At 47.3% G+C, this 23,438-nt stretch overlaps 1 protein-coding gene and 1 long non-coding RNA gene across 3 annotated transcripts in view; one reads left to right on the forward strand and one right to left on the reverse strand.

The window, feature by feature from the left end:
- LOC134910656 (uncharacterized) overlaps positions 1–8,363 on the forward strand; it is a 45,389-nt gene extending 37,026 nt beyond the window's left edge. Inside the window, exons 2-3 of the long non-coding RNA XR_010176252.1 lie at positions 4,623–4,808; positions 7,840–8,363. This is a non-coding gene — a long non-coding RNA (uncharacterized LOC134910656). The remainder of the gene's footprint in view (positions 1–4,622; positions 4,809–7,839) is intronic.
- STUM (stum, mechanosensory transduction mediator homolog) overlaps positions 1–23,438 on the reverse strand; it is a 136,740-nt gene that overhangs the window by 9,226 nt on the left and 104,076 nt on the right. Inside the window, exon 1 of one of the 2 annotated variants that reach the window (XM_063918944.1) lies at positions 3,689–3,708. Coding sequence is in view for 1 of the 2 variants with exons in the window: in XM_063918945.1 (XP_063775015.1) it covers positions 12,592–12,771 (180 nt within the window). In the remaining variant the exon portion in view is untranslated. Of the gene's footprint in view, positions 1–3,688; positions 3,709–12,591; positions 12,772–23,438 lie in introns of those variants that run through there. The other variant, XM_063918945.1, reaches the window with a different exon arrangement.

The raw sequence follows: 23,438 nt of genomic DNA on the forward strand, positions 1-23,438 counted from the left end.
TAGATAGTTATGAAATAGATATATAGGTAGTAGATATTAAATAGATATATAGATAGTATATAGATAAGTAGATAGATATGAAATAGATATATAGATAGTAGATATGAAATAGATACATAGATATATAGATAGTATATGGATATAAAATATATACATAGATATATAGATATGAAATAGATATATAGGTAGTAGATATTAAATAGATATATAGATAGTATATAGATAAGTAGATAGATATGAAATAGATATATAGATAGTAGATATGAAATAGATACATAGATATATAGATAGTATATAGATATGAAATATATACATGTCTCAGCTGTTCTTTAGCAATCATCTTTGAGCCAGTGCAATAGGTGACTAGTGTGCCTTTAAAAGCCATAAAGTCTGTGGCAGGTACACATTACATCTAGCAGGCAGATGATGCAGCAGTGAAGTAGTCAGGTTTTAAGACTCTGTGATAGTGTAGGACCTGTATGAAGGTGGGGTACCTTGAATCGGTATACAGGCTTCCGTGCATTGGCCAATCCACCAACTAAACCCCCATCATTTATTTATTGAATTGTTGAGGATAAGTGAGTTTACCTTGGTGAGTGCTGGGTTCTCTGTTTGTATTTATTAGAGCGATGTGGTCATGGGCTACATGCACCCCGCCCTGTGAGTGATAAGTACAGCTGTGTACCCCACTTCTGTGGTGGAGAGTGCAGTGTTACATGCACCCCACCCTGTGAGTGCTAAGTGCATAGCTGTGCCCCGCTTCTGGTGTGGTGAGTGCTGTGGTTTTTCCTCTGTGTGTGTATATGAAGGGGTTAATCTATTGTTAGCTCTTATTAACCGTGGCCACTAGCTTTCTCGTGCACCCTTGTGTGGACTTTATTATCCTGAACCTGTCTCAGCTGTTCTTTAGCAATCATCTTTGAGCCAGTGCAATAGGTGACTAGTGTGCCTTTAAAAGCCATAAAGTCTGTGGCAGGTACACATTACATCTAGCAGGCAGATGATGCAGCAGTGAAGTAGTCAGGTTTTAAGACTCTGTGATAGTGTAGGACCTGCATGAAGGTGGGGTACCTTGAAAATCGGTATGCAGGCTTCCGTGCATTGGCCAATCCACCAACTAAACCCCCATCATTTATTTATTGAATTGTTGAGGATAAGTGAGTTTACCTTGGTGAGTGCAGGGTTCTCTGTTTGTATTTATTAGAGCGATGTGGTCATGGGCTACATGCACCCCGCCCTGTGAGTGGTAAGTACAGCTGTGTACCCCGCTTCTGTGGTGGAGAGTGCAGTGTTACATGCACCCCACCCTGTGAGTGGTAAGTGCATAGCTGTGCCCCGTTTCTGGTGTGGTGAGTGCTGTGGTTTTTCCTCTGTGTGTGTATTTGAAGGGGTTAATCTATTGTTAGCTCTTATTAACCGTGGCCACTAGCTTTCTCATGCACCCCTGTGTGGACTTTATTATCCTGAACCTGTCTCAGCTGTTCTTTAGCAATCATCTTTGAGCCAGTGCAATAGGTGACTAGTGTGCCTTTAAAAGCCATAAAGTCTGTGGCAGGTACACATTACATCTAGCAGGCAGATGATGCAGCAGTGAAGTAGTCAGGTTTTAAGACTCTGTGATAGTGTAGGACCTGCATGAAGGTGGGGTACCTTGAAAATCGGTATGCAGGCTTCCGTGCATTGGCCAATCCACCAACTAAACCCCCATCATTTATTTATTGAATTGTTGAGGATAAGTGAGTTTACCTTGGTGAGTGCTGGGTTCTCGGTTTGTATTTATTAGAGCACAGGTTCTCAAACTCGGTCCTCAGGACCCCACACAGTGCATGTTTTGCAGTTCTGCTCACAGAATCGCAAGTGAAATAATTAGCTCCACCTGTGCACCTTTTAAAATGTGTCAGTGAGTAATTAATACACCTGTGCACTTGCTGGGTGACCTGCAAAACATGCACTGTGTGGGGTCCTGAGGACCGAGTTTGAGAACCACTGTATTAGAGCGATGTTGTCATGGGCTACATGCACCCCGCCCTGTGAGTGGTAAGTACAGCTGTGTACCCCGCTTCTGTGGTGGAGAGTGCAGTGTTACATGCACCCCACCCTGTGAGTGGTAAGTGCATAGCTGTGCCCCGCTTCTGGTGTGGTGAGTGCTGTGGTGTTTCCTCTGTGTGTGTATATGAAGGGGTTAATCTATTGTTAGCTCTTATTAACCGTGGCCACTAGCTTTCTCATGCACCCCTGTGTGGACTTTATTATCCTGAACCTGTCTCAGCTGTTCTTTAGCAATCATATTTGAGCCAGTGCAATAGGTGACTAGTGTGCCTTTAAAAGCCATAAAGTCTGTGGCAGGTACACATTACATCTAGCAGGCAGATGATGCAGCAGTGAAGTAATCAGGTTTTAAGACTCTGTGATAGTGTAGGACCTGCATGAAGGTGGGGTACCTTGAAAATCGGTATGCAGGCTTCCGTGCATTGGCCAATCCACCAACTAAACCCCCATCATTTATTTATTGAATTGTTGAGGATAAGTGAGTTTACCTTGGTGAGTGCTGGGTTCTCTGTTTGTATTTATTAGAGCGATGTGGTCATGGGCTACATGCACCCCGCCCTGTGAGTGGTAAGTACAGCTGTGTACCCCACTTCTGTGGTGGAGAGTGCAGTGTTACATGCACCCCACCCTGTGAGTGCTAAGTGCATAGCTGTGCCCCGCTTCTGGTGTGGTGAGTGCTGTGGTTTTTCCTCTGTGTGTGTGTATATGAAGGGGTTAATCTATTGTTAGCTCTTATTAACCGTGGCCACTAGCTTTCTCATGCACCCCTGTGTGGACTTTATTATCCTGAACCTGTCTCAGCTGTTCTTTAGCAATCATCTTTGAGCCAGTGCAATAGGTGACTAGTGTGCCTTTAAAAGCCATAAAGTCTGTGGCAGGTACACATTACATCTAGCAGGCAGATGATGCAGCAGTGAAGAAGTCAGGTTTTAAGACTCTGTGATAGTGTCGGACCTGCATGAAGGTGGGGTACCTTGAAAATCGGTATGCAGGCTTCCGTGCATTGGCCAATCCATTAACTAAACCCCCATCATTTATTTATTGAATTGTTGAGGATAAGTGAGTTTACCTTGGTGAGTGCTGGGTTCTCTTTTTGTATTTACATAGATATATAGATATGAAATAGATATATAGATCATGCTTGCAGATATTCTGGCTGCCCCATGCGGGAGGGGGCAGCCAGGTCGGCACAGGGAGGGGCGTGGCTCGATGATGCTGTATGGGGCGGATCTGGGGGCGTGGCCACATGATTGCGTCACCGTGGCCCCACCCCCTGCAAATCAATGCTGAGATTGCCGGCACTGAGAGGCGGAGGGCAGGGCCACAATGACGCAATTCAGTGTGAATCGCGTCATCTGACATTCACAGACCGCCCACTTCAGAGAGCTGCGGTGGCCGGTGTGAGGGGTGCTGTGCAATGCAGGGGCCGGGGGGGCTGGCAGCGCCCGGCCGGGAGACTTGACCACTCTTCTGGGAGTGTAGGCAAGTATAATATAGATAGAGAGATAACTGTGCTCAATGTCCGGCCGCATGTCCCAATTCCCATCCCCATATTCCCAATATAGAGCTTTAGTAGTTTGGTGCCCATATGGCGTTCACGCTTCCCCTACATAACCAGGCCATTGCATCAGTCACCTACCTTGTGAGACTGTGTATTGAGGGCGGCCGAGAAATATAAGAAAAAGAGAAGAAAAGGAAAAAAGTGAGTAACATCCTAATCGTTATCTGTACAATTTGCAAAACTTTTTGCTTTCTTTAAAACACCTATAAGACTATTGTGCACTATCTGTACGGCAGCGCTGTGTCATTTACCCTCTCGTTATGTAGGAAATGTCTCCTGACAGGAATCCTGGCATTGTAACATATACACTCAGGGTCTCATTTACAAGTGAATGCCAGATTGCGTCCTGAAGGAACAATAATACATTAGGCGCAATAGTATTATTATTTTATTATTCTTATTACCTTTTTTTCTTAATACAACCAATGTGAAAATATAAATTGTTTTGCTCCTTTAAGATAAAGCCAGAAAATCAGATGCACAGGAAAGTCCGCTCAGTTTCCGCACTGAAACCGTTTAACGGTTGTCTGATAACGAATGTTCCAAAATAAAAAAAAAAAGGTCTGTTTTGGTTTGTCTGACAGAGATAATTACTTGAAGACTCCATGTAATTAGCCTTAATCCGGATATCAACAGCATTAAGTAAAGTGCTAAAACGCTGACAAATAACCCACGTTAATTGGCTTTTCATTTAGCAGAATTTTTTGCTTCGATTAAAGAAAAGAAAATCTCAGTTTACTAAATATGCTCTTTAGTGCAAAGGGGTCAGAAACTCTGTAATCTGCAAACAGCAGGGAGAAAACTAATAGAGGGCTGATTATATGCACCTGACGTTCAGCAATTAGTAACCGCAGCTCAGTGCAGAATATTCTGCTAAAGTCTAGTCAATAATTTCTGCTCCTTTTTCCCTCACACGAGTTCACTTTAGGACAAGTGGAGATAAGAAAGTCTCAATTTTTTGTGCCCTTTTTGCTCACTACATAACTCTAAATTTTTTCTTTTTTCCAATCAGGTCAGACAGCGGCATTGGCTGTGAGCACGACGCCTTGGGGCGTAGCCAAAGCTGGCGTACTAGATGCCTCTGATGTCCATGGTCCCCCCTTACCCCTCCCTTCATGCACCAGTGGCAGTATGTACCTTCCAACTTTCTGACCCAGGTCCCAAATCTTGGGGTGACAGGACAGTGCCCCCCACATTGGTAAGTATGTTGTGGGGGATTAATAATTAATATAATGTGGTCGGTTGGGGGGGGGGGGGGATAATTGATATGTGGCGGTGGGTATTAATGTTATGTGGGGAATAGTGGGTTTCTCTTCATTAAATTTGGGGTCTACTATGTGTGTAGGGGTGGTGGAGAATATTAATGAAATGTGGGACTTACTCTGCTGGAATATGAGAACAACTCCAACATTTCGAGGGGCGGTCTGGGTTTTGCTGAGGTGATTTGCTTTGAATTGGGGCTTTGTAAAGCAGGGAGCAGGACCACAATGTCAAGATCACATCAACACACCCCAAAGAACCCCCAACCTGGCTGCCCCCTCCAAAAAGCGGACAAACTGTTAAATTGTAGGGAGGGGGGGGGGGGGGGGTATTTATAGAGAATAAATGCAATTTAATGCCAGTGTGGTTTGGGGAATGTAAGTCTAATTACAATACTCAACAGCCATTCTGCATATGACATGATATGTATCAGTTGCCACGTAATCTTGTGCATAGATTCCAAATATGCCATCAGAAATTTGATATCTTGTAAGGTTTTTGAGATATTTTACAAAAAAATAATTTCTGTGTTTATGGGACATCAAAGACACTAACAATCACTATATCGCAACAAAGTGCCCAGATAGAGGAACGTACGTTGCGGTAGAGGAAAACGCCAGGTACGCTCCATTGGTTGAACTGCTTAAAATAATTTTACCTCCGCTGCGCATTAAGTTGGGCCTAATGAAGAATTTCATCATAGCTCTGGAAAAAGAAGGCCAGGCTCTCCGTTATCGGAAGGAGAAGTTTCCGAAGTTAAGCGAAGTACAGCTAAAGGAAGGCGTATCTGTTGGTCCCCAAATAAGGAAACTACTTGCGGATTAAATATTTAACGCTGAATTGCTAGGTCCTGCTTCAAGGCCGCTGTGCGTCGATTCGTAGGGAACAGAAAAGAGGCCGATTATGGGCCTAATTCAGACCTGATGGCAGCCGCAAATTTGTTAGCAAATGGGCAAAACCATGGGGGTCATTCCGAGTTGATCGCTCGTTGCCGATTTTCGCAGCGCAGCAATCAGGTGAAAAAACGGCATTTATGCGCATGCGTATGGGCCGCAATGCGCACGAGTGTCGTGCGGGTACAAAGCCCGTTGTGGTTGTGCACAAGTTCTAGCGAAGTTTTTCTTTGCACTGACGGCCGCAAGAAGAGCAGGCCCCAACTGCCCAGGTCCCAGAGCATGCGTAATATATCTGGGAGGCACCGGGATCTGCACATGTGCACAAGCGGCGGCTTGAGTGTGCATGCACAAAGCTTCTGTGGACTGCATCTGCTACAGCCCATAGAAGCCGGATTGGGCTGACAATCAGGCAGAGAGTGGCTTCCTACAGGAAACCAGCTCTCTGCTAATCGCATTGGCAGTGGGTGGGGGGCTGCCTAGAGTATTGACTCATTGATCGGCTTACCAGGAGTGGAATAACACCTATCCCTTTGCCATACAAAGATCCAACGTTTCCAGCATCGAAGCTTAAGACAAGAGCAGCAGACGATAGTGAAGGTTGCAAAAACAGGTAGAAGAAAGCAGGACAGTAGGCTAACTACTCTGGTTCTAGTGGGAATCACCAGGAAAACACCAGGAATGTGGCACGGGCGCCATGTTTCCGGAGACTGCGCATGTACAGTAGATTCTTGCACAAAGCCAGAGTCAACTGCGCTGCCTGGGAGGAGGGGGAGGAGGGGGAGAAGGGGTCCACCCGGAGCCTGCACATGGGGCTTCTACTCTTTTAAACTGCCTCAGCTGCTACGGCCCTGGGTATGGCTAAGCTCTGTCTACAGACTCAGCTGTGGTGCAAGCGATTATGGGCACCCTACCAGCTGATGGCCCCACTGCAGCGGCACTCCTGCAACCAGGTAACTTCCACCAGAACAAAATCTTTGTAGACCCCAGTGCCAATGTGTGATAGGGCAGCTGCCCGTTACAACGCAACAGGCAGCAGCTTATTACGTACAGAGCTGCAAATTACAGCCAAGGGCCTTAATGCGGTTACTCCTTAACCCTGCGGTACTTATCCCCTTCATTCCAACATTGGGCCTAATTCAGATCTGATAGCAGCAGCAAACTTTTTAGCTAATGGGCGAAACCATGCGCACTGCAGGTGGGGCAGATGTAACATGTGCAGAGAGAGTTAGATTCGGGTGGGGTGTGTTCAAACTGAAATCTAAATTGCAGTGTAAAAATAACAGCCAGTATTTACCCTGCACAGAAACAAAATAACCCACCCAAATATAACTCTCTCTGCACATGTTACATCTGTGCCTCCCCTGCAATGCACATGGTTTTGCCCATTAGCCAACAAATTTGCTGCTGCGATCAGGTCTGAACTAGGCCCTTAGGGTCTGCACTGAGATAGTATAGAACCCATTTCAGGCTAAGATGACATAATATCCAGCGCCAGCTGCTTGGGAACAACAAGCTCCAGCATACCCTGGAAATAAAAACAGGGCAGGGGGCATGTTGGGACTTGTAGTACCCCAGCAGTTGGAGAGGCACAGGTAGCGGAAGCCTGTTGCAATATATTTGCAAATCTGTACACAAGGCAATGGATAGATTTGGAACGATTTTAGCTGCGTTGAAGAGTTAATCTCCTGTCGTACCTTCACGTAGATTTATCGCCATGACAACCAGTACGATAAAACAGAGTAAAATTAGAACACAATGCAATGTTTGGTTAATCAGGTCCTCCTTTTCTGGCAGCGGGCTGTGAGAACTAAGTCAGAGCACAGAATGTATATGAAACGTATGGACCAGAATTCCTAGGGATACTTTATGTAATAGTCGTCTCCCAGCTGCGTCCTCCGCTAGCGTAAAAGACCATTACTCTTTTCCAGCAAAGAGCCCCCAACCGCAGCACAGCCACCGTACTGTATGTAGGGTAATTACAAGATTTGCTTTAGCAGAGGCTATAAAAAGACCAGATTGTATTCATATGATAGGAACACCGACACAAAGTAATTGTGTGTCTTCTCTTATTAGAATGCAGCAAATATCCTGAATTCTCCTTATCCCAGAGGGGGGTAAACCAGAAATGTCTCAGTAAGGGGACGCTGGAGGCTCATTAGAAGAAAAATCTCTATTTAGAAAACTCTCGGCAGAAGGAAGAGAATCTCTGGGGAGAGAGATTTATCCATCTGGCTAAGGGCTGCACACCGAGAAGGGCACTGTCTGTCTGCGTCTTGTGGGTAACAGATATTTGCAGACGGGGAGAGGTAACGCACAAGGGAGAGGAAGAAATAGGTCAAATATTTGCAGGAGCAAGAAAAAACGATTTCACCAGGACGAACCGACTGCAATCAGCATATAACCAGGCGCTCCGAGGCTTGGGGAGCTGATGACTGCAAAGAACAGACCGGAGGACTGAAATAGAGGAGCTTAAATGTGATTTCCAAGCTATATTTATCAATAGGTGAGGAGCCCTGTTGCCAGTGGAAAGAGCGATAGTCTCAAAATGTCATCTTACGTGACTGAGCCCCTTTAGCAAGTACTTGAATCATTTTAATCCCTGTTCTATTATCGCTATCTTGGAGAGGGTGGGGGTGGGGGTGGGGGGTCACACACACAAAAAATAGGATTTGTGCTGAGAATGAAGCTTTTTTTTAAAAAATCTATAGTATTGTAAAAATAATGCAATTTTATAAATAGATTAAATCTTTTTTTTAGACTTTTGCAATCCAAAACCCCAAATTCTGTTTAGAAATCCGAGTACCGAGCCGCAGGAAGATCAAAATCAGGACTCGAAATTGGGATGGGTTTGGATTTCTAAAGAACTGAATCGCATATCCCTAGTTTTTCCACTGCGCGTGAAAAGATGTGTCTGGCGAAGCGCTGGTTTTACCTTTTGCACTCCGGGCAAATAACGCTATGGCTTTTGATTATCACGTTTCATAAATGTTGGTTTTAACTGTTTCTTTTTTTATTATTATTATTATTATTATTATTATTATTATTTCATTACATTTTCCATTATTCCTGTGGAAAAAAAAAAAAAATCATACTTATCACGAGAATGGTTTCTTGACTACCCAAGGCCCCTGACAGCAAACCCGGGCCCAGGTACTGGGGAGGGGGTGGGGTAAAGGGGGGGTGGCCAAATACAGGGAGGCGTGGTCACAACCCTCACAAAAAGGTGAAAGAATGCTATGAGCCACATAAAAATCTCTGCATAGGGGGGTGCTGAATGCTGCAGCAACTTACCTGGCCTGGCCCTCCACAAATACAGGCCTGGGTAAAGAGTATGACATAATGGGGGGAGGGGGTGTAATAGGGTGTGAAAATCAGGAAGTGAGAGATTTTGGGAATCTCCTTGGGTCAGGAAATCAGATTTGCAGTTGGAGTTTTATGATCCATTTTGCAGCTCAAAATTAGAAGAAAAGATATTGAAATAAACTAGTAGATGTTGTGTGATACCCCCAAACCAGCAGCGTTTTCCCCAGTATGGAAGAGGGTAACAGCCGGGAGTTAGGACCCTGCAGATCCCCGTGCGCTGGTCCTGCCAGCCTGAGGAGGGAAACTAGAGCGAGTCTGTTTGGGGCGGAGCTTGAGAAGCCCGGAGGGTCCTGCACAAGACTGAGATGGGAGCAGGCATGTGGTGAGCTGAGCTTGTGGGCACACGTTGAGCTGACAAGGGGTAGAGTCTGATGCAGACTAGAGCCTGTGCTGTCAGCACAGAGAGCCTATGCTTACTACAGTGGTCCACAGTGAGGGGAGAGTGGGTAATAATTACCCGGGCCCAGGCCTGATGGAGAGACCTGGGTCCACCGCCATACCCACACCTCCCTTACCTGTCAGCAGCAGCACCTGCGTTCTCCAGCTAGCACATGCTGTTGTGTGCTCCCCTCTGGATTGGCGGTGTGAAGGTGTTCATACAGATAGGAGGAAATGTGTTGCTACGGGGGAAATGGGTTGTTACAGTACAGTACATGAGAAGGCCACGTCCCTGGTGGTGGCGCATTCTGCTCTGCACACACCTCTGTCCTCATAGGAACTGTCTAACAATGCTACAACATACCTCCCAACATGACCCTCTCCAGGAGGGACACAATGCTCTGCTCCTGGACTTCCCTCTTAATGTATGATTGCCCTCACCTGTGCTGAAACACCTTTCTTATCCAGTAACCTGTTCAGCATAGGTGCCGGCAACCATAAATGAAGAGAAAAGTCCAAAAGCAGAGCATTGTGTCCCTCCTGGAGAGGTCATGTTGGGAGGTATGCTACGAGGCTTTGCCACGATGATACCAGAATATCACATAGCGCTGTATACATTTCCTACGCACTCATATATTATGGCCTGTGTAAACACAATCTGACTGTAACAGCTGCTGGACTTGACATGTTTAAGGAAAGGAGCCTGAGTGATCCCAAGTGTTTAGACTGAAAAACTTAGAGAACAATTAAATGTGTCCCATTGTTTTAATGTTCTAAAATAATAATTTATTAGAAAACAAGAGGACCTTGGAGAATGAAAGAGTCTGTTAGCTTGAAGAAGTAGCAATGTAGCTTTGGAAGGGGTGTAGTATGTCATGCCGACGGCCGGGATCCCGGCGGGCAGCATTCTGGCGCCGGGATCCTGATCGCCAGCATGCCGGCAGCTGGGTGAGCGCAAATGTGCCCTTTGCGGGCTCGCTGCTCTCACCACACTGCGGGCACGGTGCTTTCTATAAAATTATACGTTGCAGCTGACTTCTCCACTCTTTTTGCTGCTTCATGAATAGACCCCTTAAACAGCTTTCAAGAGGTTGGCGGGTTATTCTACTTGCGGAAGATCAGACTCCTGTACAGTGGGCAGATGAGAGACATACTGTGTCTCTGTTTTTAGCAGCCGTGCAAACGCATAGTCGCCGCCCACAGGGGAGTGTATTTTCGCTTTACAGGAGTGCGAATGCCTGTGCAGCCGAGCGGCTGCAAACACATTTTGTACAGAACAAGACCGGCCCTGTAGTTACTTATTCTGTGTGATGATTGCTGCGATGAATGACACGGTAATGACGTCAGATACCCGCCCAGCAAACACCCAGCCACGCCTGCGTTTTCCCATACACTCCCAGAAAACGGTCAGTTGCCACCCAGAAACTCACACTTCCAGTCAATCTCCTAGCGACCGCCAGTGCGACTGAAAGCGTCGCTAGAACCAGTGCAAAACCATGATGCTCTTTGTACCCGTACACCGAGCATGCGCATTGCGGTGCATATGCATGCGCAGTTTAGCTGTTTTTTTAAATGATCGATACGCAGCGAACAACGGCAGCTAGCGATCAACTCGGAATGAGGGACAAAATCTTATGTTTTGCATTTGCGGACATAAAAAGTGCATCACTGCTTGTACCCACCATGGGGGTGATTCCGAGTTGTTCGCTCGCTAGCTGCTTTTAGCAGCATTGCACACGCTAAGCCGCCGCCCTCTGGGAGTGTATCTTTGCATAGCAGAATTGCGAACAAAAGATTAGCAGAATTGCGCATAGAAATTTCTTAGCAGTTTCTGAGTAGCTCGAGACTTATAGGCCCTACACACTGGCCGATTTGTTTGAAAGATATGAACGATCTCGTTCATAAATGAACGAGAACTCGTTCATATCTTTCAGTGTGGAGGCTCCAGCGATGAACGATGCGCGGTCCCGCGCTCGTTCATCGCTGGTCCCCCGTCGGCTGTGCATGCAGGCCAATATGGACGATCTCGTCCATATTTGCCTGCACTTCAATGGAGCCGCGTGACGGGGGGAGTGAAGAAACTTCACTCCCCCCGTCACTGCCCCCCCTGCCGCCGGGTCGCTCGTCGGCCGTATCCGCCGTCGGGCAGCTCGGCGGCGGGTCGGCCAGTGTGTAGGGCCCATTACTAATACACTGCGATCAGTTCAGTCCTTTTCGTTCCTGGTTTGACGTCACAAACACACCCAGCGTTCGCCCAGCCACTCCCCCGTTTCTCCAGACACTCCCGCGTTTTTCCCTGAAACGCTTGCGTTTTTCCGCACACTCCCATAAAACGGTCAGTTTCCGCCCAGAAACACCCACTTCCTGTCAATCACACTACGATCAGCAGAACGATGAAAAAACCTTGTTACGCCGTGAGTAAAATACCAAACTTTTGTGCAAATTTACTTAGCGCAGGCGCTCCGTAGCGAAAAAAAATAACGAGCGAACAACTCGGAATGACCCCCCCATGTCTGGTAAGCTTCCCATCAAACTGTCAAACTGGTTAGATTATGGCCAAAGTGGCTCATACACATGGTCAAACAGGCACGAATATGGTCAAATGGATTCATACATGGTCAAATTGGTTAGAACCTGGTCAGACTGTCTCAAATGTTGTCAAACTGACTTGTACATAGTCAAACAGGCCTTGAACACAGTCAAACAGACTCATGCATGGTCAAACAGACTCACACACGGTCAAAGTGACTAGAACATAGTCAAACTTACTCATCCATAGTCAAACAGGCTTGAATGCGGTCAAACAGACTCGTACATGGTCAACTGGTAAGAACAATGAGCAAACTTCAAACTGGCTCTAACATGGATGAATCATTTTGCTCCAATCTGACAAACTGGTCCGAGAAGCAGTTATTAGCCTTCTGCTTAAAGCACCAGGGATAATGTGTAACATCTCCTCCACATCTGTATGCCTATGTGTGTACACTGTACACTAGTGCGGACGCACAAAAACGTGCGACAGTCCAGACACGTTTATTTAGTGGGTTCCATGAAGTCTACTGAGCTGTGAAAAGAGCCACTTACTTGCCAGGATAACCATGTCCATCCCCCAGAATATACTCATGATCCAACCAACCATGACGATCGCCGTGAGGATTTGGATGAGAGCCGCGGCAATGTTCAGCCAAAAGACGCAGCATATGTGTCGGTCAGGGAGGTCTGTTCTGGCTCCGCACAGCACCGTGAAAGCGGAAACAAACGTTCCTGGGAACAGAGAGAGAGAGAGAGAGATACGGTCACATATCTGATACAGTCCCCGGTGCTGACTGGCAGCTCATACTTCATAAACTAATCAGTGGATGATGAATTACAGAGAACCGAGAGCGTCATAAATATTGCAATTAGCAGAAGACCGGTGGTATGATGTTTATCTAAAATAATCGTGGGACTGACACCCCCTTCCAGCTGCTATTGACAGTGCGTTGGGATATTTGTTTATATTGGGTAGAAATTAGGAAATTCCAAATCACGTACAACAAACTGAAAATGATTTTGACTTTCACAGAGCAGAAGTACATTGGTATTTATGGAACCCATGTAAAAGTGTTATATCTTGAGACACTGAGCTTCTGTGGGAGGATAAAACCCTAGGTTATCTCCTCTAACATCCCGTCTACTCATTTAGGTCATCACTTTCTAAGGACCAGTGGTGGAACTATGGATTATCAGGTGGTGAGAGGGCTATGGTCAGGGCCGTCTTAAGAGCAGTGTATGCCCCTGGGCAAAGCAAAACACCGGGGCCCTAACTATCCTTTAGCGGTAGGGGGCAGCTTTGATGTCCTGCAGGCGGTAGGGGGTGTTCTATTGTCTGCTCAGCATGTAGGACCTGGATCAGTAATTTCTGCTAATTACTCCTTTACTGCACAGATGGTGGGAGATGGGGCTGGAGGAAGAACACTATACTGTAGAAGGGGGTATTGGGCTGAATGAAGGGGCCTCGGTACATGACTTCCAGGGTGGTAGCAGGTGTTTAATACGCAGGGGTGGGGTGGATAGTGGAGTTGGCTTAATATTAATTTTTCCGGTGGGAGGGCAAAAATATAAAACTGCACACCAGGCGTGTGGAGCTGCAGCAGGGACCAGCTGCTAGAAGGCTGATATCTCTGGTTCTGGGCATAGTAGAAACAAGCTGCTAGTGTCCACTGAAAGGCAGGAGTTTCAGCTTTTGGAGTATAACCTTAGAAAAACTCTACGTCAGACAGAACCCGAGATATCTGGCTGGGAAGAGTAATTAACAGGCTTGGATGGGGACCACTGCTTTGAAGTCGGATATCTACGGTTCCCCAGGGCCGATTTAAAAAAATCTGGTACCCCTGGAAAGAGGGAACCCTCAGCTATCAGCCTAGGTCCCTTATACTCCTGGGTCCCATGGGCAACTGCCCATTGTGCCCATATGAAAAGACAGCCCTGGTTATGGTACAGGGTTACGGAGCGCAAACCGGCCCACAAAGGGTACAGCTGGGGGCCCCTGGAGGATGGATGACATAGTTGTATGCGGCACCCCTGCCGGGACCCTTTTCTTTGTAATTTACTAATACTGAAAATTGCAGATTTAAAGGAGATACAACAGGATCAAAAGCCACTGCATAAATAAATAAAAAATACACAGAAAATTGGGAAATGTGGTTCATCATTTTAAATACTCAACCTTGATAATATATCACAATGTGCGGTAGAATAAATACACCTGGTGCAAGACCATGGTGGGGAAAGCAGTTTGTTCTATGCATACTGGACTTATCAAGGAAATAGTTGAGATCGGAGAGATATCCACAGTGAGAAGCACCCATGGGGCCATATGTACTAAGCCTTGAAAAGTGATAAGCTGCACAGAGATAAAGTAGCAGCCAATCAGCTCCTAACTGACATTTTTCAAACACAGCCTGTGACATGGCAGTTAGGAGCTGATTGGCTGGTACTTTATCTTCATTCACTTTTATCTCCGTCCAAGGCTTAGTAAATAATAGACCCCTTAGGAACTTTTGCATATACAGTATATGTGTGAGTGTTACAAGAGGTCTTCTCATTTTGGATTCTAGAATTAATGGCTCCAACAAATGACATGACATTACTCATACTCCAATTTAATACAAGGAGGCCTCTACATTGGGGAATAAGGAACTCTATCCCCATAAATAAAATATAACATGCTGCGTGGAGACAGAGAAGAAATTAGTATGATTAGGACTTCACAGACGCATCTATTTTCATTGAAGAATGTCAAGGGCAGACGTGCCACGTGTCTCTGACCGCCTGGCACTACACTGTGTACGGTAAGCAGAAGACATGCCACGTGTCTCTGACTGCCTGGCGCTACACTGTGTACAGTATATAGGAGACGTGCCACGTGTCTCTGACCGCCTGGTGCTACACTGTGTACAGTATATAGGAGACGTGCCACGTGTCTCTGACCGCCTGGTGCTACACTGTGTACAGTATATAGGAGACGTGCCACGTGTCTCTGACCGCCTGGTGCTACACTGTGTACAGTATATAGGAGACGTGCCACGTGTCTCTGACTGCCTGGCGCTATGCTGTGTACAGTATATAGGAGACGTGCCACGTGTCTCTGACCGCCTGGTGCTACACTGTGTACAGTATATAGGAGACTTGCCACGTGTCTCTGACCGCCTGGCGCTACACTGTGTACAGTATATAGGAGACGTGCCACGTGTCTCTGTCCGCCTGGCGCTACACTGTGTACAGTATATAGGAGACGTGCCACGTGTCTCTGACTGCCTGGTGCTACACTGTGTACAGTACTATATAGGAGACGTGCCACGTGTCTCTGACCGCCTGGCGCTACACTGTGTACAGTATATAGGAGACTTGCCACGTGTCTCTGACTGCCTGGTGCTACACTGTGTACAGTATATAGGAGACATGCCACGTGTCTCTGACCGCCTGGCGCTACACTGTGTACAGTATATAGGAGACTTGCCACGTGTCTCTGACTGCCTGGTGCTACACTGTGTACAGTATATAGGAGACGTGCCACGTGTCTCTGACTGCCTGGCGCTACACTGTGTACAGTATATAGTAGACGTGCCACGTGTCTCTGACCGCCTGGCGCTACACTGTGTACAGTATATAGGAGACGTGCCACGTGTCTCTGACCGCCTGGCGCTACACTGTGTACAGTATATAGGAGACGTGCCACGTGTCTCTGACCGCCTGGCGCTACACTGTGTATAGTATATAGGAGACGTGCCACGTGTCTCTGACCGCCTGGCGCTACGCTGTGTATAGTATATAGGAGACGTGCCACGTGTCTCTGACCGCCTGGCGCTACGCTGTTTACAGTATATAGGAGACGTGCCACGTGTCTCTGACCGCCTGGCGCTACACTGTGTACAGTATATAGGAGACGTGCCACGTGTCTCTGACCGCCTGGTGCTACACTGTGTACAGTATATAGGAGACGTGCCACGTGTCTCTGACCGCCTGGTGCTACGCTGTGTACAGTATATAGGAGACGTGCCACGTGTCTCTGACCGCCTGGTGCTACACTGTGTACAGTATATAGGAGACGTGCCACGTGTCTCTGACCGCCTGGTGCTACACTGTGTACAGTATATAGGAGACGTGCCACGTGTCTCTGACCGCCTGGTGCTACACTGTGTACAGTATATAGGAGACGTGCCACGTGTCTCTGACTGCCTGGCGCTACGCTGTGTACAGTATATAGGAGACGTGCCACGTGTCTCTGACCGCCTGGTGCTACACTGTGTACAGTATATAGGAGACGTGCCACGTGTCTCTGACCGCCTGGTGCTACACTGTGTACAGTATATAGGAGACGTGCCACGTGTCTCTGACCGCCTGGCGCTACACTGTGTACAGTATATAGGAGATGTTTCTATCTGGAGAGGGTGCCATGATGTGTTGCCGTCTTAAGGAATAACTACGCCCAGTCCCAAACGTTGGACATTAATGTAGAATAATCCTAATCTTGGGACCAGCGTTTCACCCTCTTCAGTGCGCTCTGTAGGCCTGATCCATAGTTGTACCCTATGCTGATCGCAGCTGCGATTTTTGTGCCTGCGGATGTCTGCCTGAATAAAGATGCCAGAGTGTATGGGATCGCAGACGCATCCATCAACATGACTTTAAAATGGCTGCATGTTTCCCACATGCTCAGTAAAACTTCATCAGGTTACCTCCCAACTGTCCCGATTTTGGTGGGACAGTCCCGTTTTTACGGTCTGTCCCGCTGTCCCACCCGATGGTCGCAGCGTCCCGCGGTGGGAGGGGCATTTGGGAGATCTCCCCTGTCACTCGCTGCTCTGAGCAGAGCAGCGGTGAATAGATGCTGCATGCGCACAGCGTCTATTCACGGCAGAGAGGGACAGGGAGCATGACCAGCAGCTCTCTGAGCGATGTTCATGCCCCCATAATGATGAAAATGGGGGAGTGGCTTGCATTCGCGACACTTGTCACAAGGCCATGCGCCTTTCTGATAGGCCACGCCCCCTAATTTCAGGCGCGCGCCTTTGGCGTGCGATAATGTCCCTCCCTGGTCCACAGCAAAGTTGGGAGGTATGCATCAGGCAAGAGTCCCCATTTTACACAATACGGCAGGCAAGAGTCCCCATTTTACACAATACGGCAGGCAAGTGTCCCCATTTTACACAATACGGCAGGCAAGTGTCCCCATTTTACAGAATACGGCAGGCAAGTGTCCCAATTTTACACAATACGGCAGGCAAGAGTCCCCATTTTACACAATACGGCAGGCAAGAGTCCCCATTTTACACAATACGGCAGGCAAGTGTCCCCATTTTACACAATACTGCAGGCAAGTGTCCCCATTTTACACATTACGGCAGGCAAGTGTCCCCATTTTACACAATATGGCAGGCAAGTGTCCCAATTTTACACAATACGGCAGGCAAGAGTCCCCATTTTACACAATACGGCAGGCAAGAGTCCCCATTTTACACAATACGGCAGGCAAGTGTCCCCATTTTACACAATACTGCAGGCAAGTGTCCCCATTTTACACATTACGGCAGGCAAGAGTCCCCATTTTACACAATACGGCAGGCAAGAGTCCCCATTTTATTCATTAGGTGGCAGAGGAGGAGGGGTGGGTGGGGGGGGGGAGGGAGGGGAGAGAGAGAGAGACTTACGTTGAGGTTCTTCCCGCTCTTCGGCCCGCCTCTCCCTTGTCGCGCCGGCTCTTCCTGTAGCTTGGCTCCCCCTCCTCCCTCTTCCCGAGTACCCAGCTCGGGGGGCGGAGTTTCGCGGAATGATGCGGTTGCGTTTCTGACGTCACTACACAACCTAGGGATGAGCGGGTTCGGTTCCTCGGAATCCGAACCCGCCCGAACTTCATGTTTTTTTACACGGGTCCGAGCGACTCGGATCTTCCCGCCTTGCTCGGTTAACCCGAGCGCGCCCGAACGTCATCATCCCGCTGTCGGATTCTCGCGAGGCTCGGATTCTATCGCGAGACTCGGATTCTATATAAGGAGCCGCGCGTCGCCGCCATTTTCACACGTGCATTGAGATTCATAGGGAGAGGACGTGGCTGGCGTCCTCTCCGTTTATAGAGAAGAGAGTGAGACAGTAGAGAGAGACACAGTAGTAATTTTGGGGAGCATTAGGAGGAGTACTAGTTACTTGCTGAAGTGATAGATAGTGTGACTGTATATTATCTGACTTGTGGGGGAGACACTGACAGTGGGGAGCAGTTAGAGTCTGAGAGCAGGACTCAGGAGTACATATAACGTACAGTGCACACTTTTGCTGCCAGAGTGCCACACTGCCATTGTGACCACACTGACCACCAGTATAATATATATTGTGATTGTCTGCTTAGGAGTACTACTTGCAAGTTGCTGATAGTGTGACCAGTGACCTGACCACCAGTCACCACCAGTTTAATATATATATATATATATATAATTGTATATAATATATATATAATATTGTATACCACCTACCCGTGGTTTTTTTTTTTTCTTTCTTCTTTATACATACTACTATAGTAGCTTACTGTAGCAGTCTGCGGTGCTGCTGAGCTGACTGTGTACAGCAGGTCCGTCATCAGTCATTACATAATAAATATATATACCTGTCCGGCTGCAGTACTAGTGATATTATATATATATATATTGATTTCATCTCATTATCATCCAGTCTATATTAGCAGCAGACACAGTACGGTAGTCCACGGCTGTAGCTACCTCTGTGTCGGCAGTCGCTCGTCCATCCATAATTGTATACCACCTACCCGTGTTTTTTTTTTTTTCTTTATACATACTACTATAGTAGCTTACTGTAGCAGTCTGCGGTGCTGCTGAGCTGACAGTGTCCAGCAGGTCCGTCATCAGTCATTACATAATAAATATATATACCTGTCCGGCTGCAGTACTAGTGATATTATATATATATATATATATATTGATTTCATCTCATTATCATCCAGTCTATATTAGCAGCAGACACAGTACGGTAGTCCACGGCTGTAGCTACCTCTGTGTCGGCAGTCGCTCGTCCATCCATAATTGTATACCACCTACCCGTGGTTTTTTTTTTCTTTCTTCTTTATACATACTACTATAGTAGCTTACTGTAGCAGTCTGCGGTGCTGCTGAGCTGACAGTGTCCAGCAGGTCCATCATCAGTCATTACATAATAAATATATCTACCTGTCCGGCTGCAGTACTAGTGTGATATAATATATATTGATTTCATCTCATTATCATCCAGTCTATATTAGCAGCAGACACAGTACGGTAGTCCACGGCTGTAGCTACCTCTGTGTCGGCAGTCGCTCGTCCATCCATAATTGTATACCACCTACCCGTGGTTTTTTTTTTCTTTCTTCTTTATACATACTACTATAGTAGCTTACTGTAGCAGTCTGCGGTGCTGCTGAGCTGACAGTGTCCAGCAGGTCCGTCATCAGTCATTACATAATAAATATATCTACCTGTCCGGCTGCAGTACTAGTGTGATATAATATATATTGATTTCATCTCATTATCATCCAGTCTATATTAGCAGCAGACACAGTACGGTAGTCCACGGCTGTAGCTACCTCTGTGTCGGCAGTCGCTCGTCCATCCATAAGTATACTAGTATCCATCCATCTCCATTGTTTACCTGAGGTGCCTTTTAGTTGTGCCTATTAAAATATGGAGAACAAAAATGTTGAGGTTCCAAAATTAGGGAAAGATCAAGATCCACTTCCACCTCGTGCTGAAGCTGCTGCCACTAGTCATGGCCGAGACGATGAAATGCCAGCAACGTCGTCTGCCAAGGCCGATGCCCAATGTCATAGTACAGAGCATGTAAAATCCAAAACACCAAATATCAGTAAAAAAAGGACTCCAAAATCTAAAATAAAATTGTCGGAGGAGAAGCGTAAACTTGCCAATATGCCATTTACCACACGGAGTGGCAAGGAACGGCTGAGGCCCTGGCCTATGTTCATGGCTAGTGGTTCAGCTTCACATGAGGATGGAAGCACTCAGCCTCTCGCTAGAAAAATGAAAAGACTCAAGCTGGCAAAAGCACCGCAAAGAACTGTGCGTTCTTCGAAATCCCAAATCCACAAGGAGAGTCCAATTGTGTCGGTTGCGATGCCTGACCTTCCCAACACTGGACGTGAAGAGCATGCGCCTTCCACCATTTGCACGCCCCCTGCAAGTGCTGGAAGGAGCACCCGCAGTCCAGTTCCTGATAGTCAGATTGAAGATGTCAGTGTTGAAGTACACCAGGATGAGGAGGATATGGGTGTTGCTGGCGCTGGGGAGGAAATTGACAAGGAGGATTCTGATGGTGAGGTGGTTTGTTTAAGTCAGGCACCCGGGGAGACACCTGTTGTCCGTGGGAGGAATATGGCCGTTGACATGCCTGGTGAAAATACCAAAAAAATCAGCTCTTCGGTGTGGAAGTATTTCAACAGAAATGCGGACAACATTTGTCAAGCCGTGTGTTGCCTTTGTCAAGATGTAATAAGTAGGGGTAAGGACGTTAACCACCTCGGAACATCCTCCCTTATACGTCACCTGCAGCGCATTCATAATAAGTCAGTGACAAGTTCAAAAACTTTGGGCGACAGCGGAAGCAGTCCACTGACCAGTAAATCCCTTCCTCTTGTAACCAAGCTCACGCAAACCACCCCACCAACTCCCTCAGTGTCAATTTCCTCCTTCCCCAGGAATGCCAATAGTCCTGCAGGCCATGTCACTGGCAATTCTGACGATTCCTCTCCTGCCTGGGATTCCTCCGATGCATCCTTGCGTGTAACGCCTACTGCTGCTGGCGCTGCTGTTGTTGCTGCTGGGAGTCGATGGTCATCCCAGAGGGGAAATCGTAAGACCACTTTTACTACTTCCACCAAGCAATTGACTGTCCAACAGTCCTTTGCGAGGAAGATGAAATATCACAGCAGTCATCCTGCTGCAAAGCGGATAACTGAGGCCTTGGCATCCTGGGTGGTGAGAAACGTGGTTCCGGTATCCATCATTACTGCAGAGCCAACTAGAGACTTGTTGGAGGTACTGTGTCCCCGGTACCAAATACCATCTAGGTTCCATTTCTCTAGGCAGGCGATACCAAAAATGTACACAGACCTCAGAAAAAGAGTCACCAGTGTCCTAAAAAATGCAGCTGTACCCAATGTCCACTTAACCACGGACATGTGGACAAGTGGAGCAGGGCAGGGTCAGGACTATATGACTGTGACAGCCCACTGGGTAGATGTATGGACTCCCGCCGCAAGAACAGCAGCGGCGGCACCAGTAGCAGCATCTCGCAAACGCCAACTCTTTCCTAGGCAGGCTACGCTTTGTATCACCGGTTTCCAGAATACGCACACAGCTGAAAACCTCTTACGGCAACTGAGGAAGATCATCGCGGAATGGCTTACCCCAATTGGACTCTCCTGTGGATTTGTGGCATCGGACAACGCCAGCAATATTGTGTGTGCATTAAATCTGGGCAAATTCCAGCACGTCCCATGTTTTGCACATACCTTGAATTTGGTGGTGCAGAATTTTTTAAAAAACGACAGGGGCGTGCAAGAGATGCTGTCGGTGGCCAGAAGAATTGCGGGACACTTTCGGCGTACAGGCACCACGTACAGAAGACTGGAGCAACACCAAAAACGCCTGAACCTGCCCTGCCATCATCTGAAGCAAGAAGTGGTAACGAGGTGGAATTCAACCCTATATATGCTTCAGAGGTTGGAGGAGCAGCAAAAGGCCATTCAAGCCTATACAATTCAGCACGATATAGGAGGTGGAATGCACCTGTCTCAAGCGCAGTGGAGAATGATTTCAACGTTGTGCAAGGTTCTGCTGCCCTTTGAACTTGCCACACGTGAAGTCAGTTCAGACACTGCCAGCCTGAGTCAGGTCATTCCCCTCATCAGGCTTTTGCAGAAGAAGCTGGAGACATTGAAGGAGGAGCTAACACGGAGCGATTCCGCTAGGCATGTGGGACTTGTGGATGGAGCCCTTAATTCGCTTAACAAGGATTCACGGGTGGTCAATCTGTTGAAATCAGAGCACTACATTTTGGCCACCGTGCTCGATCCTAGATTTAAAACCTACCTTGGATCTCTCTTTCCGGCAGACACAAGTCTGCTGGGGTTCAAAGACCTGCTGGTGTGAAAATTGTCAAGTCAAGCGGAACGCGACCTGTCAACATCTCCTCCTTCACATTCTCCCGCAACTGGGGGTGCGAGGAAAAGGCTCAGAATTCTGAGCCCACCCGCTGGCGGTGATGCAGGGCAGTCTGGAGCGACTGCTGATGCTGACATCTGGTCCGGACTGAAGGACCTGTCAACGATTACGGACATGTCGTCTACTGTCACTGCATATGATTCTCTCCCCATTGAAAGAATGGTGGAGGATTATATGAGTGACCGCATCCAAGTAGGCACGTCACACAGTCCGTACTTATACTGGCAGGAAAAAGAGGCAATTTGGAGGCCCTTGCACAAACTGGCTTTATTCTACCTAAGTTGCCCTCCCACAAGTGTGTACTCCGAAAGAGTGTTTAGTGCCGCCGCTCACCTTGTCAGCAATCGGCGTACGAGGTTACTTCCAGAAAATGTGGAGAAGATGATGTTCATTAAAATGAATTATAATCAATTCCTCCGTGGAGACATTGACCAGCAGCAATTGCCTCCACAAAGTACACAGGGAGCTGAGATGGTGGATTCCAGTGGGGACGAATTGATAATCTGTGAGGAGGGGGATGTACACGGTGATATATCGGAGGATGATGATGAGGTGGACATCTTGCCTCTGTAGAGCCAGTTTGTGCAAGGAGAGATTAATTGCTTCTTTTTCGGTGGGGGTCCAAACCAACCCGTCATTTCAGTCACAGTCGTGTGGCAGACCCTGTCACTGAAATGATGGGTTGGTTAAAGTGTGCATGTCCTGTTTATACAACATAAGGGTGGGTGGGAGGGCCCAAGGACAATTCCATCTTGCACCTCTTTTTTCTTTAATTTTTCTTTGCGTCATGTGCTGTTTGGGGAGTGTTTTTTGGAAGGGCCATCCTGCGTGACACTGCAGTGCCACTCCTAGATGGGCCAGGTGTTTGTGTCGGCCACTAGGGTCGCTTATCTTACTCACACAGCTACCTCATTGCGCCTCTTTTTTTCTTTGCGTCATGTGCTGTTTGGGGAGTGTTTTTTGAAAGGGCCATCCTGCGTGACACTGCAGTGCCACTCCTAGATGGGCCAGGTGTTTGTGTCGGCCACTAGGGTCGCTTATCTTACTCACACAGCTACCTCATTGCGCCTCTTTTTTTCTTTGCGTCATGTGCTGTTTGGGGAGTGTTTTTTGGAAGGGCCATCCTGCGTGACACTGCAGTGCCACTCCTAGATGGGCCCGGTGTTTGTG

Source organism: Pseudophryne corroboree, chromosome 4 (assembly GCF_028390025.1).
Source record: "Pseudophryne corroboree isolate aPseCor3 chromosome 4, aPseCor3.hap2, whole genome shotgun sequence".
Taxonomy (NCBI): domain Eukaryota; kingdom Metazoa; phylum Chordata; class Amphibia; order Anura; family Myobatrachidae; genus Pseudophryne; species Pseudophryne corroboree.